General features: G+C 43.6%; 1 protein-coding gene across 9 annotated transcripts in view; it reads left to right on the forward strand.

Moving 5' to 3' along the window:
- The window catches only part of LOC139408362 (3',5'-cyclic-AMP phosphodiesterase 4D-like), a 302,623-nt gene that overhangs the window by 255,665 nt on the left and 29,722 nt on the right, over positions 1-17,236 (forward strand). For all 9 annotated transcript variants that reach the window (XM_071152145.1, XM_071152142.1, XM_071152138.1 and 6 more), the window contains one exon: positions 4,644-4,756. In XM_071152145.1, the coding sequence (XP_071008246.1) occupies positions 4,644-4,756 (113 nt within the window). The remainder of the gene's footprint in view (positions 1-4,643; positions 4,757-17,236) is intronic.

The following is a 17,236-nucleotide window of genomic DNA, read 5'->3' on the forward strand; positions in this document are numbered from 1 at the left end:
TTGTGAAGGATCGCGAGCATCTCATTCCAAATTCGTGGGCATTAAAATGGAGTTGGTCCCCCATTTGCTGCTATAACAGCCTCCACTCTTCTGTGAAGGCTTTCCACTAGATGTTGGAACATTGCTACGGGAACTTGCTTCCATTCAGCCTCAAGAGCATTAGTGAGGTCGGGCACTTATGTTGGGCAATTAGGCCTGGTTCACAGTCAGCGTTCCAATTCATCCCAAAGGTGTTAGATGGGGTTGAGGTCAGGGCTCTGTGCAGGCCAGTCAAGTTCTTCCACACCGATCTCGACAAACCATTTCTGTATGGACCTCGCTTTTTTCATGGGGGCATTGTCATTCTGAAACAGGAAAGGGCCTTCCCAAACTGTTGCCACAAATTTGGAAGCACAGAATCGTCTAGAATATTATTGTATGCTGTAGTGTTGAGATTTCCCTTCACTAGAACTAAGGGGCCCAGCCCGAACCATGAAAAACAGCCACAGAAAAGTATTTATCCACCAAACTTTACAACTGGCACTATGCATTCAGGCAGGTAGCGTTCTCCTGGCATCCGCCAAACCCAGATTTGTCCTTCGGACTGCCAGATGGTGAAGCGTGATTAATTCACTCCAGAGAATGCGTTTCCACTGCTCCAGAGTCCAATGTCAGCGAGCTTTACACCACTCCAGGCAACGCGCATGGCAATTTTAAAATAATTTTTTATTTAACTAGGCAAGTCAGTTAAGAACAAATTCTTATTTACAATGCGGCCTACGAACAGTGGGTTAACTGCCTTGTCAGCTTGGGGATTCCATCTAGCGACCTGTTGGTTACTGGCACAATGCTCTAACCACTAGGCTACCTGCCACCCCACAAGCCCTCTTAAGCTCCCGAAGAACAGTTCTTGGACTGAAGTTGCTTCCAGAGGCAGTTTGGAACTCAGTAGTCAGTGTTGCAACCGAGGACAATCTGATTTTTACGCGCTACGCGCTTCAGCACTCGCTGGTCTCTTACTGTGAGCTTGTGTAGCCTACCACTTTGCGGCTGAGCCATGTGTTGTTCCTAGATGTTTCCACTTCAAAATAACAAATCAAATCAGATGTATTTATGAAGCCTTTTTTACATCATCAGATGTAAACAGTACTTACAGTTGCCCAGGGCAGCTCTAGCAGGGCATAAATTTGACAAACTAACTTGTTGGAAAGGTGGCATCCTATGACCTGTGCCACATTGAAAGTCACTGAGCGCTTCAGTAAGGCCATTCTACTGCCAATGTGTCTATGGAGATTGCATGGCTGTGCTCAATTTTATACACCTGTCAGCAACTGGTGTGGCTGAAATAGCCGAATCCCCTAATTTGAAGTCCACTTCTATAGTGTTTATTTAAATAGCCGCCCTCTTTATTTCCAAGTATACCCCAAAATATGTGACCATGTTGCATAACATCAATGCTGGTGTTGGGGTTAATTCATGTATATGTGTCAATACTGGTGACCCGAAGACTTACTGTAAGTTTAATTAGATTCATAAAGAGGAATATTATTCTAAGTCAGATGTTGTTCATGAATTCATCAGTTGATCATATGTCGCCTCCATCAAACAAGGATGAAGACATATTTTTAAAAAAAAATTATCAGCCATCTGAAAAGCAGGGGAAGTGTTCAATTTATGGGGCACCTACATGTCCGTCCCCTATGGTAGTGTTTCCCAAACCTCTCCTAGACTACCCATACACAGTACTGGATCTCTTCCAGTACCAGCACACCTGATTCAACTGGTCAACTAATCAGTGATGTGCTACTACTGCAGTCTACATCAAATAAGGGATTGACTAGGGGAACTTTGGTAGAGATATGAGAAACCCCGAGCTAGCTTACTAACTAGTCCGTTAGCTAATTCTACCAAGAACCACTGTTTTGGTGACAATTGCTTGGGACTCCTGATCCTCTATAGCGCTGGTCCAGGGTTTAGCATGAGCCCTTGCCGTTTCCCTGAGAGGGGCGGGCCCGGTGTGTCTCGCTGAGCAGGAGAAGAATGCCATTGACGTCAGAGGAGATGTTGTCAGCAAGGACAGAGGACCCCTGCTTCAAGAGGACCCCTGTTTTTAAGCTTCTGAAACCCCCCAGCCCAGCCACTGACTGTCTGCACAGCCATTTGAAGGACAGAGAGAGAGAGAGAGAGAGAGAGAGAGAGAGAGAGAGAGAGAGAGAGATGCTATTGACGTCAGAGGAGATGTTGCCAGCAAGGACAGAGGACCCCTGCTTCAAGAGGACTCCTGTTTTTAAGCTTCTGAAACCCCCCCAGCCACTGACTGTCTGCACAGCGAGATAAATAAATACATAGAAAAGGGAAGAGAGATGAGGAGAATGCAGAGAGGGGGAGAGAAACAAAGATGGTGATGGAGATGCAAGCAAAGGCTAAGAGAAAGAGGGGGATCCAGAGAGAAATGCATTCTGTCTCTTTGTAGCTCTGTCCTCCTCTCACTTACTCTTTTATTGTCCATCACATGTCCATCACCACAACCTACAGTTAAGAACAAATTATTATTTACAATGACAGCCTACCCCAGACGATGCTGGGCCAACTGTGGGACTCCCAATCACAGCCAGATGTGATGCAGCCTAGATTTGAACCAGGTACTGCAGTGAAGCTTCTTGTACTGAGATACAGTGTCTTAGACCACTGCGCCACTTAGTGGAGTATATATATATATATATATATATATATATATTGCACACACAACTTAAAACAACTCAACACATAGCAGCATTAATATGTTTAGAAGCGTAACTACGCTCCACCACAAATCTTAGATTTAGAACATTTCCAGATGACTAGAGCGTTGTCTGCCCTAATCCAGGATTAGGTAAAAACACAGGGAATATGTGGCTGAGCGGAAATACCCCTACATCATTTCCAAATTAGGATTAATCATGAGGAGGTTCAGCCTGACTGACTACTATTCATAATCCCACTGGCGGAATGCTCTCAGTGACTGTCTGTGTGCGTGCTTATGTGTTTGTCATCATGTTTTCTTTGTCTGTTTTCATAGTCAGAACCACAAGTCATATAGTCATATCACTGTTCTAGAACATGATTGGATAGGTTAAATCATGCCTTAGTGATTACATCAAGGAAGGGAAGAAGGAAGGATGCGAAGTCTTCGAACAGGATATAGCCATCAAACTTAACCGTTAGATACTAACCTAACTACAGATATAGGAACAGATTACACTAACTATATACCAACTTTAACCATTGGAGGGGGTTCAGTAGACATCTGACCCTGTATCAGTGGTTAGGGGCTCAGATCTGAACCTGTGACTCCAGTCCAGTCCGGGCAGTCTGTTACTCCAGTCCGGCTCTTCTTGTGTGCTGAGCAGTGTTTTCACAGGAAGCAAGCGTTTTCAACTCATGCTTTTTGAGTCAGCCATCCCTCATATTGACGTATTGCTTTATCCACAGTCAGACCCGCTTGGACATTTGTCTCCATCTGTCTGACTGTCCATCTGTCTATCAGAGCAGTGGTCATCGTCATTGTGTCGTCGATGCAGGGAGGACAGGGGATTTGAGACAGAAAATAAACTCAACCGTGGCTCTCTCTGTGTGTGTGTGTGTGTGTGTCTGTGGGCTACGAATGTGGTTCTCTGTCTTTAGAGGAGGTGTGTGTGTGTGTGTGTGTGTGTGTGTGTGTGTGTGTGTGTGTGTGTGTGTGTGTGTGTGTGTGTATGTGTGTGTGTGTGTGTGTGTGTGTGTGTGTGTGTGTGTGTGTGTGTGTGTGTGTGTGTGTGTTTGGAAGGGGGGTCTTGGCTTTGTCTTAGACTTCTCCTTTGTCGATGACTCCTCATCACGGTAGGCTGAGGAAGTTTTCCTTTTTTTCCTTCTGGATATCCCTGGGAAGAGTGTTGATCGTGTAGAGATGTGTGAGACGGATTTTCCTGCTATCCCAAATCTGGGAATCCTCTGGGTTGGATAGAGCACAACTCTGTCCGGACCGTCGAAAGATTTTCGTGTAGGCGTTGGATTCCATGTGTGTTTTTTTGTTTTCAGCTCGTGGAGCATGGGGGCATGCTGTGCTTTCCCATCAGGGCTTTTGCAAGGCTGGACTCGTTCTAGTGTGACACTGTGGAACTTCCCCTAGATGTTAGAACTGTGGATTCTAGAACTGTATGTTGTGGATTCTAAAACGTCTCATTCTGGATTGTAGAATGGTCCATTGTGGATACCAGAACTGCACTCTGTGGAACTTTCTCTTTTTGGGATTCTATAACTACTTCTACTACTACTGTAACTACTCTCTGGAGGACTGAGAGAGGGACTGAAGGGTGATTGTTGACACTTATGAAAGATACTTAGCTACATCCATCTCAGAGACAAGTATTTTCCCCTGTTCAATATCTCTGTGGGGAAGCTATCATCACCGTAGACACCTTTTGCTCTTCAAGCCCCTCTAACCATGAAGAGTCACCTATGCATCCACTCAGGCAACCCGGGCATTGCACTCGTCTATGACATCACCACTGACGAAACGCAAGAGATGACGTCGCACACCCCTGTCAAACGCCTCAAAACTGACCACCACCACTCACCATCCCTACCTGTCCCCGTTCCCCTACTCCCTATTCCCCTTTCCTCCGACCCCTGTCTCCCCCCTCCAGAGGAGGCCTACCAGAAGCTGGCTACAGAGACGCTGGAGGAGCTGGACTGGTGCCTGGACCAGCTGGAGACCCTGCAGACCAGACACTCTGTCAGCGAGATGGCCTCCACCAAGGTAGGACCACTATCTACCTAATTATTACTACTAAGACTATCTAGACAATACCACTATCTAACTAATTGTTACTACTCAGACGATCTAGACAATGGGTGAACTGGGTGAACTGCCTGTGGGCATGGCGTTGGGTAGTGGATTTAGTTTTGAGATAGAGCTTTTACAGTAGACCTACAGGGTCTGGGACCAAGGTCTATGTCTTAAAGTGGGATGAAGAGGAGGACACAGAGTGTGAGTGTCCAGTCACCTTCCTCTCTCTGAGCCCAGTTAAACACTTAGATATAAAGAACATCAGCACCATCATGAGATATACAACATAACACAACTACAGACCGTTAATAATAGCCTGCATATGATATTACACCACCCATATAATATTACACCACCCATATGATATCACACCACCCATATGATATTACACCACCCATATGATATTACACCACCCATATGATATCACACCACCCATATGGTATTGCACCACCCATATGATATCACACCACCCATATTATATTACAACACAACCCATATGATATTACCTCACCACTCATATAATATTAGCTAATTACCCATATGATATTACTGTACCACCCATATGATATTACCGCATCTATAGGATATTACAGCATCACCCATATGATATTACACCACCCATATAATATTACACCACCCATATGATATTACTACACCACCCATATGATATTAACCGACCACCCATATGATATTACTTCAGCACCCAAATGATATTACTACACCACCCATATGATATTACTACACCACCCATATGATATTACTACACCACCCATATGATATTACTACACCACCCATATTATATTACTATACCACCCATATTATATTACTACACCACCCATATGATATTGCTACACCACCCATATGATATTGCTACACCACCCATATGACATTACTACACCGCCCATATGATATTACACCACCCATATGATATTACTACACCACCCATATGATATTACACCACCCATATTATATTACTACACCACCCATATGATATTACTACACCACCCATATGATATTACTACACCACCCATATTATATTACTATACCACCCATATTATATTATTACACCACCCATATTATATTACTACACCAACCATATGATATTGCTACACCACCCATATGACATTACTACACCGCCCATATGATATTACTACACCACCCATATGATATTACACCACCCATATTATATTACTACACCAACCATATGATATTGCTACACCACCCATATGACATTACTACACCACCCATATGATATTACACCACCCATATTATATTACTACACCAACCATATGATATTGCTACACCACCCATATGACATTACTACACCGCCCATATGATATCACACCACCCATATGATATTACTACACCACCCATATGATATTACTACACCACCCATATGATATTACTACATCGCCCATATGATATTACTACACCACCCATATGATATTACTGCACCCATATACGCAGTGCTCATTTAGTGTACCAGACAAAATATTCACAGAACTTAATTTAATCTATGAGTTAACAAATAGTTCCTAGTACAACTGCACTGCACTCAGTACCTTTCACCTATGAGCTGTTATCTTCTTGCCCACAGTCACATGACAGATATGAAGGTTACAGGTGGACATATTGTTGACTATCATGCAGAGGATGAGGTTTGTTGGAAAGCAGAAAACAGTAATACTGCTGGTTGAATCCCTTTGTTAAAATGGGTGTTTCAGGTTGAATCCCTTTGTTAAAATGGGTGTTTCAGGTTGAATCCCTTTGTTAATATGGGTGTATCAGGTTGAATCCCATTGTTAATATGGGTGTATCAGGTTGAATCCCTTTGTTAATATGGGGTTTTCAGGTTGAATCCCATTGTTAATATGGGTGTGTGAGGTTGAATCCTATTGTTAATGTGGGTGTATCAGGTTGAATCCCATTGTTAAAATGGGTGTATCAGGTTGAATCCCATTGTTAATATGGGTGTATCAGGTTGGATCCCATTGTTAATATGGGTTTATCAGGTTTAATCCCTTTGTTAATATGGGGTTTTCAGGTTGAATCCCATTGTTAATATGGGTGTGTGAGGTTGAATCCTATTGTTAATGTGGGTGTATCAGGTTGAATCCCATTGTTAATATGGGTGTATCAGGTTGAATCCCATTGTTAATATGGGTGTATCAGGTTGAATTCCATTGTTAATATGGGTGTATCAGGTTGAATCCCATTGTTTATATGGGTGTATCAGGTTGAATCCCATTGTTAATATGGGTGTATCAGGTTGAATCTCATTGTTAATATGGGTGTTTCAGGTTGAATCTCATTGTTAATATGGGTGTTTCAGGTTGAATCCCTTTGTTTATATGGGTGTGTCAGGTTGAATCTCATTGTTAATATGGGTGTGTCAGGTTGAATCTCATTGTTAATATGGGTGTTTCAGGTTGAATCCCATTGTTAATATGGGTGTATCAGGTTGAATCTCATTGTTAATATGGGTGTTTCAGGTTGAATCCCATTGTTAATATGGGTGTTTCAGGTTGAATCTCATTGTTAATATGGGTGTTTCAGGTTGAATCCCATTGTTAATATGGGTGTTCCAGGTTGAATCCCATTGTTAATATGGGTGTTCCAGGTTGAATCCCATTGTTAATATGGGTGTTTCAGGTTGAATCCCATTGTTAATATGGGTGTTCCAGGTTGAATCCCTTTGTTTATATGAACATGCTTACAGCACTGCTGTCTTGGGTTATACCACTTCCTACTCAGTCCTTTACATGTGGTTGCTTGTTGATGCTTTTAGGTAGCTCGAATCTCCAAGTGTACATCTCTTATGTCTAGGTTATGTACTCCCATGAGTAAATGTTCAATTTATTGTTTAGCTGTGTGTTCTGCCCTGGGAGCAGCTAAGTCAGACAAGCTGCCCTACAGTTGCTCAGCTACAGTAGCAGCATGCAGGCAGGCTCTTGGAAAGCTTCTCACTTAGATCCAAAATGTCAGTCGCAGGGAGCCAGTCTCAGGCAGATGTTTTGTACACACGTTAGGCAGGCTACAGTAAATGTACGTGCTGGATAGGGAACCTAAGGGGGCTAGCGTTAGCCTAGCGTTAGCAGCATCCTGCTCTGCTCTCTGCCATGGCTCCGGAGACTTCTCCAGCTGATAACATTGTGATGTCATCAGTATGCTCGACCGTCTCGATGAGGAATGAGGGACAGCATAATGTGTTTCTGTGTGAGTACCAGGAACCTGTTTGTCACGGTGTGTGTGTGTACATCTTCTAGGGAACTGTGTCTGAGAGAATGTGTGTGTAAAGAAGGCTTGTTGCTGTTTTTATTAGGTTCTGGTTTGACCTCTAGCTTGCACACAACTGTTGTTATTCCAGTATGTGTATATGTTGTTATTCCAGTATGTGTATATGTTGTTATTCCAGTATGTGTATCTGTTGTTATTCCAGTATGTGTATCTGTTGTTATTCCAGCGAGGGATGCCGTCTGTTTGTGTGTGTGTGTGTGTGTGTGTGTGTGTGTGTGTGTGTGTGTGTGTGTGTGTGTGTGTGTGTGTGTGTGTGTGTGTGTGCGTGTGTGTGTGTCTGGATGTCATTGCTGTGGGACATCCAGATGCTGAAAGTAGCAGCCGTGTGTATGGTGAGATGTGTTTCCATGTTTTAAATACAGAAACACACACATATATATATATACCTATCAATGCAACACCTTGTATTAGTCAGATTGGAAGATACATACAGACCAATGTTTTTATAGCTGTGTGTGTGTGCTGCTAGACTAAAGGTCATTGGACCGATGTGTAGACACAACTGGAGATGCCCGTCATGCCACTTAGAAGACACTTTAATACAAAGCAACTTACATTACAGAGAGTTCAGACATTTTGTTGTACAAATGTTTGTTCTCTGCGAGCATTGAACCCATGACATTGTTAGCACCATGCTCTTATCAAATGTCCACACGTGGACCAGATAGTCCCATGACCCTACTTATTAAATATACAATTCTGTCATTAACAGTCGGTGGTAGAGTTTATTGTTAACCTTTAATTTCTGTATAACACTTCCTGTTTCTCTGTCTGTGTAGGCTCTTTGTGCACCACAAGTGTAGCAGGTAGCCTAGCGGTTAGAGCGCTGGGACAGCAACCCAAAAGGTTGCTTGTTTGAATCCCCAAGCCGGCAAGGTGGAAAATCCTTTGAGCAAGGTAGTTAACCCCTAGAACACCTGCTCCCTGGGCACTGATGATGTGGATTAAGATTAAGGCAGCACCCCGAACCTCTCTGATTCATAGGGCATGCATTCAGTTGTGCAACTGACTAGGTATCTCCTTTCCTCACCTAGTGTTTGGACATTGTTGTCATTTCTTAAAGCACCTGCACAGTCTGTCATCAACAATTACATGTTCCCTCTTTTTTTCATGCCCTCATGCTTACAGAACTGTGGTGTGTGTGTGTGTGTGTGTGTGTGTATGTGTTTCTGTACTGACTGTGTTAATGTACAGTATGTGCCCCTGTCCTCTCTCTCTCTCTGTCTCCCAAATGTGTGTGTTTGAGTTATCTAATCCTCTTTGACCACAATCAGCCACCTTGTTGTTCAGATGGGGACGAAGGGATTTTCTAGGTACAGCTAGAGAGACCAGCCTAAACACTGGTCTCTTTGTACGGAAACACAAGGGATATCAGCCTAAACACTGGTCTCTTTATACAGAAACACAAGGGATATCAGCCTAAACACTGGTCTCTTTATACAGAAACACAAGGGATATCAGCCTAAACACTGGTTTCTTTATACAGAAACACCAGGGATATCAGCCTAAACACTGGTCTCTTTATACAGAAACACAAGGGATATCAGCCTAAACACTGGTTTCTTTATACAGAAACACCAGGGATATCAGCCTAAACACTGGTCTCTTTATACAGAAACACCAGGGATATCAGCCTAAACACTGGTCTCTTTATACAGAAACACCAGGGATATCAGCCTAAACACTGGTCTCTTTATACGGAAACACCAGGGATATCAGCCTAAACACTGGTCTCTTTATACAGAAACACCAGGGATATCAGCCTAAACACTGGCCTCTTTATACAGAAACACCGGGGATATCAGCCTAAACACTGGTCTCTTTATACAGAAACACCAGGGATATCAGCCTAAACACTGGTCTCTTTATACAGAAACACCAGGGATATCAGCCTAAACACTGGTCTCTTTATACAGAAACACCAGGGATATCAGCCTAAACACTGGTCTCTTTATACAGAAACACCAGGGATATCAGCCTAAACACTGGTCTCTTTATACAGAAACACCAGGGATATCAGCCTAAACACTGGTCTCTTTATACAGAAACACCAGGCCTTAACACTGGTCTCTTTATACAGAAACAACAGGGATATCAGCCTAAACACTGGTCTCTTTATACAGAAACACCAGGCCTTAACACTGGTCTCTTTATACAGAAACACCAGGGATATCAGCCTAAACACTGGTCTCTTTATACAGAAACAACAGGGATATCAGCCTAAACACTGGTCTCTTTATAGAGAAACACCAGGGATATCAGCCTAAACACTGGTCTCTTTATACAGAAACACCAGGGATATCAGCCTAAACACTGGTCTCTTTATAGAGAAACACCAGGGATATCAGCCTAAACACTGGTCTCTTTATACAGAAACACCAGGGATATCAGCCTAAACACTGGTCTCTTTATACAGAAACACCAGGGATATCAGCCTAAACACTGGTCTCTTTATACAGAAACACCAGGGATATCAGCCTAAACACTGGTCTCTTTATACAGAAACACCAGGGATATCAGCCTAAACACTGGTCTCTTTATACAGAAACACCAGGGATATCAGTCTAAACACTGGTCTCTTTATACAGAAACACCAGGGATATCAGCCTAAACACTGGTCTCTTTATACAGAAACACCAGGCCTTAACACTGGTCTCTCTATACAGAAACACCAGGGATATCAGCCTAAACACTGGTCTCTTTATAGAGAAACACCAGGCCTTAACACTGGTCTCTTTATACAGAAACACCAGGGATATCAGCCTAAACAGTGGTCTCTTTATACAGAAACACCACCTAATTCTGAAAGCACCATTGTTTCGTTGTTTACCATTGTTCCTGCATGTCATGGTAACTCTATGGACTCCCATTCAAGTCCAGGTCTCTAACCCACCAAGGACTAGTCTCCTTGACTGTTATATCTCTTTCTCCATCATGATACACTATGTCTGAGGAATTGAGATGTTCAGCTTTGTGTAGTTGATGCCAGTTATTTTGTTTTCGTGGTCATGAGATGGACTTGACACTATTGTAATTGTAGGTCATAAGCATTCTTCTATCTTCCTTGAAGCTTTGACTTCTAAGTCATGCTGTTGTTGGTGGCGTTTATTTTGTGTTCTTGGACATGTAGCAAGCTACGTTCGTATTGAAGCCAGAGATGGGAGAGCTGTGCTCAACTTAATTGTAATTGTAGATATAAGCATTTTTCCTTGAGACTTTTACAGTTGCTTATTTTGGTCTAAATGGTTGAAATGACCTTTAGAATAGAAATCATTAGATGAACGTAATGGGCACGTTATATGTTTGTGTGAAATGTGACTGTGTGGGTGTGAGATGCAGTCCTCTCTCTCTTTCACCCTTCAGTTCTCTCTCTCTTTCACCCTTCAGTTCTCCCTCTCTTTCACCCTTCAGTTCTCTCTCTCTTTCACCCTTCAGTCCTCTCTCTCTTTCACCCTTCAGTTCTCTCTCTCTCTTTCACCCTTCAGTTCTCCCTCTCTTTCACCCTTCAGTTCTCTCTCTATTTCACCCTTCAGTCCTCTCTCTCTTTCACCCTTCAGTTCTCTCTCTCTTTCACCCTTCAGTCCTCTCTCTCTTTCACCCTTCAGTCCTCTCTCTCTTTCACCTTTCAGTCCTCTCTCTATTTCACCCTTCAGTTCTCTCTCTCGTTCACCCTTCAGTCCTCTCTCTATTTCACCCTTCAGTTCTCTCTCTCTTTCACCCTTCAGTCCTCTCTCTCTTTCACCCTTCAGTCCTCTCTCTCTTTCACCTTTCAGTCCTCTCTCTATTTCACCCTTCAGTTCTCTCTCTCTTTCACCCTTCAGTTCTCTCTCTTTCACCCTTCAGTCCTATCTCTCTTTCACCTTTCAGTCCTCTCTCTCTTTCACCCTTCAGTCCTCTCTCTATTTCACCCTTCAGTCCTCTATCTCTCTCCCCCTTCCTTTCCCCCTTTTTCCTTTCCCTTCGTTTTCTTGTTTATATTTTTCCCGCTGCACTGAGAATGCGCCTGACGTACCGGCATCACTCTGCCCAGCTGCATACTGATGAAGGCACACACACATACACACAGTCACACACATACACACACACACTCTCTCGCTCTCTCGCTCTCTCCCGCAGACACACACACTGTGCTCAGACACACACACACACTGTGCGCAGACAGACAGGCTTAGGCATGTGCCACACACCCCACCTCGGCTGCAGACCCGCATGCTCACCCATGTTACCATGGAAACCATGTCGTCAATTCAATCCCGGCTCTGTGTTAAAAATGAGAGAGAGATAGCTGTGTGTTTATTTGTGTGTGTCTGTCTGTCTCTCTTAGCAGGCATTTTAAATATTTCACATAAGGTCACAGGTTGATTATACTATCTTACTGGAAACTGTATCATAATGTACCCACTTCATCTCAACTGGATTCCAACTTAACTCATCTAGCATATACATGCATCACCTGCCATAACAGAGATGGCTCAACTCCTTCAGGGGCTTAAGGCCAGGGGCTTCCTGGTGCCAATGAGGAGAGGAGAGGAGAGGAGAGGAGAGGAGAGGAGAGGACATGAGAGGAGAGGAGAGGAGAGGAGAGGAGAGGAGAGGAGAGGAGAGGAGAGGAGAGGAGAGGAGAGGAGAGGAGAGGAGAGGAGAGGAGAGGTGAAGAAAAGACAGGAGAGGTGAGGTGAGGAGAGAAGAGGAGAGGAGAATAGAGGTGAAGAAAAGACAGGAAAGGTGAGGAGAGAAGAGGAGAGGAGAATAGAGGTGAAGAAAAGACAGGTGAGGTGAGGTGAGGAGAGAAGAGGAGAGGAGAATAGAGGTGAAGAAAAGACAGGAGAGGTGAGGAGAGAAGAGGAGAGGAGAATAGAGGTGAAGAAAAGACAGGAGAGGTGAGGAGAGAAGAGGAGGGGAGAATAGAGGTGAAGAGAGGTAAAAAGAAGAGAGGAGAGGTGAAGAGAGGGGGAGAGAGGAGAGGTGAAGACAGGAGAGGTGAAGAGAGGGGGAGAGAGGAGAGGTGAAGACAGGAGAGGTGAGGAGCGGTAAAGAGAGGAGAAGGAGGGAAGATGTAAAATGTGGAAAAAAATTGCCAGTGGAAAGGAAGAGGGATCGTCTGGGAGATCTTATGTCAGTGTGAGGAGAAGAGATGGAGAGCAAGAAGGATATACCAGTCCAACCAGTATGAATAAGAGAGGCAGGGAGAGAGGAGACTTGTCTCATACTGTATGGACTGTAGCCATCTATCCTGTTGTTGTCATGTCATATTGTATGGACTGTAGCCATCTATCCTGTTGTTGTCATGTCATACTGTATGGACTGTAGCCATCTATCCTGTTGTTGTCATGTCATACTGTATGGACTGTAGCCATCTATCCTGTTGTTGTCATGTCATATTGTATGGACTGTAGCCATCTATCCTGTTGTTGTCATGTCATACTGTATGGACTGTAGCCATCTATCCTGTTGTTGTCATGTCATATTGTATGGACTGTAGCCATCTATCCTGTTGTTGTCATGTCATACTGTATGGACTGTAGCCATCTATCCTGTTGTTGTCATGTCATACTGTATGGACTGTAGCCATCTATCCTGTTGTTGTCATGTCATACTGTATGGACTGTAGCCATCTATCCTGTTGTTGTCATGTCATATTGTATGGACTGTAGCCATCTATCCTGTTGTTGTCATGTCATATTGTATGGACTGTAGCCATCTATCCTGTTGTTGTCATGTCATATTGTATGGACTGTAGCCATCTATCCTGTTGTTGTCATGTCATACTGTATGGACTGTAGCCATCTATCCTGTTGTTGTCATGTCATACTGTATGGACTGTAGCCATCTATCCTGTTGTTGTCATGTCATACTGTATGGACTGTAGCCATCTATCCTGTTGTTGTCATGTCATACTGTATGGACTGTAGCCATCTATCCTGTTGTTGTCATGTCATATTGTATGGACTGTAGCCATCTATCCTGTTGTTGTCATGTCATACTGTATGGACTGTAGCCATCTATCCTGTTGTTGTCATGTCATACTGTATGGACTGTAGCCATCTATCCTGTTGTTGTCATGTCATACTGTATGGACTGTAGCCATCTATCCTGTTGTTATCATGTCATACTGTATGGACTGTAGCCATCTATCCTGTTGTTGTCATGTCATACTGTATGGACTGTAGCCATCTATCCTGTTGTTGTCATGTCATATTGTATGGACTGTAGCCATCTATCCTGTTGTTGTCATGTCATACTGTATGGACTGTAGCCATCTATCCTGTTGTTGTCATGTCATATTGTATGGACTGTAGCCATCTATCCTGTTGTTGTCATGTCATACTGTATGGACTGTAGCCATCTATCCTGTTGTTGTCATGTCATACTGTATGGACTGTAGCCATCTATCCTGTTGTTGTCATGTCATACTGTATGGACTGTAGCCATCTATCCTGTTGTTGTCATGTCATATTGTATGGACTGTAGCCATCTATCCTGTTGTTGTCATGTCATATTGTATGGACTGTAGCCATCTATCCTGTTGTTGTCATGTCATATTGTATGGACTGTAGCCATCTATCCTGTTGTTGTCATGTCATACTGTATGGACTGTAGCCATCTATCCTGTTGTTGTCATGTCATACTGTATGGACTGTAGCCATCTATCCTGTTGTTGTCATGTCATACTGTATGGACTGTAGCCATCTATCCTGTTGTTGTCATGTCATATTGTATGGACTGTAGCCATCTATCCTGTTGTTGTCATGTCATACTGTATGGACTGTAGCCATCTATCCTGTTGTTGTCATGTCATACTGTATGGACTGTAGCCATCTATCCTGTTGTTGTCATGTCATATTGTATGGACTGTAGCCATCTATCCTGTTGTTGTCATGTCATACTGTATGGACTGTAGCCATCTATCCTGTTGTTGTCATGTCATACTGTATGGACTGTAGCCATCTATCCTGTTGTTGTCATGTCATACTGTATGGACTGTAGCCATCTATCCTGTTGTTGTCATGTCATACTGTATGGACTGTAGCCATCTATCCTGTTGTTGTCATGTCATACATCTTGATATCAGCAGTTGATATTTGTCATGACACTGAAGAGAGCAGTTTCTAGAGCACTAACACACTGGATCACCAGGCTAGTAGAGAGAGAGAACACTAACACACTGGACCACCAGGATAGTAGAGAGAGAGAAAACTAACACACTGGACCACCAGGCTAGTAGAGAGAGAACACTAACACACTGGACCACCAGGCTAGTAGAGAGAGAGAACACTAACACACTGGACCACCAGGCTAGTAGAGAGAGAACACTAACACACTGGACCACCAGGCTAGTAGAGAGAGAGAGCCCTAACACACTGGACCACCAGGCTAGTAGAGAGAGAGAACACTAACACACTGGACCACCAGGCTAGTAGAGAGAGAGAACACTAACACACTGGACCACCAGGCTAGTAGAGAGAGAACACTAACACACTGGGCCACCAGGCTAGTAGAGAGAGAGAACACTAACACATTGGACCACCAGGCTAGTAGAGAGAGAGAACACTAACACACTGGACCACCAGGCTAGTAGAGAGAGAACACTAACACACTGGACCACCAGGCTAGTAGAGAGAGAGAGCCCTAACACACTGGACCACCAGGCTAGTAGAGTGAGAACACTAACACAAGCGCACCACATACCCCCTTCCCAGTCCCTCTGTGTGTGTGTGTGTGTGTGTGTGTGTGTGTGTGTGTGTGTGTGTGTGTGTGTGTGTGTGTGTGTGTGTGTGTGTGTGTGTGTGTGTGTGTGTGTGTGTGTGTGTGTGTGTGTGTGTGTGTGACTGTGTGTGTGTTGTGGCGTCAGAGTGGAAAAATGCTAAACTGACCGTAGAGCAGTTTCTAGCTCCAACTTCTTAGTCTTTGATCTCAGCTGGCTCCACACGTTCTTCAACCAACCCAACAAACACAGGGGGTTATGCCGAATGTGTCTTTGCTGGCAACCCATTGGCTAGTCAGCAACAAGCAAACATATGTGAAGCCAGAGTGGTTGTTCTACTGCTCCAAAAGGAAACCACAGAGAAGTGGGAAGCATGACAATGTGGTACCCTGCTCCTTCTGGTGGCTTTAATCACACACACAGGCCAGTGCCAGCCCAAAGAAGCTTCAAACCCAGTGACACAGGCTTGGCTCCATTCTAGCGAACCACAAAGCCCTGGGGCCTCTGGCTTCGTTTCGACAGGCTACACACTAGTATCAGCTGAGGCCTTATGTTAGACAAGCAACCAAACAGCACTACTGTCTAACGTTGTTCCGCTTTCCTGCTAAAAATGGCTTAAGTCCCCGGGGTCGATGTCCTCGCCTCACCATGATATCACCTGTATGATCACAGTGTGTAACAATTCACCACAGTTCTATAAGATATGCACATAAATCCTTTTGATCAAGTGTTAATGAATGGGGATTGTTAATAAGAGTAGCTTCTGTTGCTATACAGTAAATTACTGTAATGCTACACTATTCCTTACCATATTCTCTAGAGATTACTAGTTATTGTATTTAAACTCATTATTTCACTGAAGAGGCAGAGGACGACTGAGTGTGGTGCTGGTTGTGGTGGTCGGGTGTTATATGAAAACTGTTACTCCCAGCATTCACGTATTATAGGTTAAGAGCAAGCTATGAACAAACTTCTTAATGGATGATTAGAACTAATCCAGCGTACATTAGCCCCACACTCGGAAATCAGGCTCGCAGCGGACGTCATTCCAATCAATGCTCTCAATCAATAACCCCATCATCATAATGAAAGGACCAATCCTAATCCTAATCCACATCTAATAAATAAGAAACTTGTTTATTTAACAGCTTTTTGAGGATAACAAGGGGTTCCGCTTGATTTCTTTCTGTCTGTGACGACTCAAGGGTGAAGTTTACCTGGGATGTTAGCCTGGCATTATTTTAGCATTAGCCTAGCTTTAGCCTAGTGTTAGGATTTTTACCTTATGATTATTTGGTTGTTGTTTCCTTTTTGGGGAATGACAATGGTTCCTAGCTAGCATTTGAAGCTAATTGTAAACAGCTTAGTGTAGTCGTAACATTTCACCAAAATCAGAAGAGATAGTTTGTCTACTTTGATGCTTGGTTCAACTTCTTGTTTTCTCTCGA

This window comes from Oncorhynchus clarkii, chromosome 5 (assembly GCF_045791955.1).
Source record: "Oncorhynchus clarkii lewisi isolate Uvic-CL-2024 chromosome 5, UVic_Ocla_1.0, whole genome shotgun sequence".
Taxonomy (NCBI): Eukaryota; Metazoa; Chordata; class Actinopteri; order Salmoniformes; family Salmonidae; genus Oncorhynchus; species Oncorhynchus clarkii.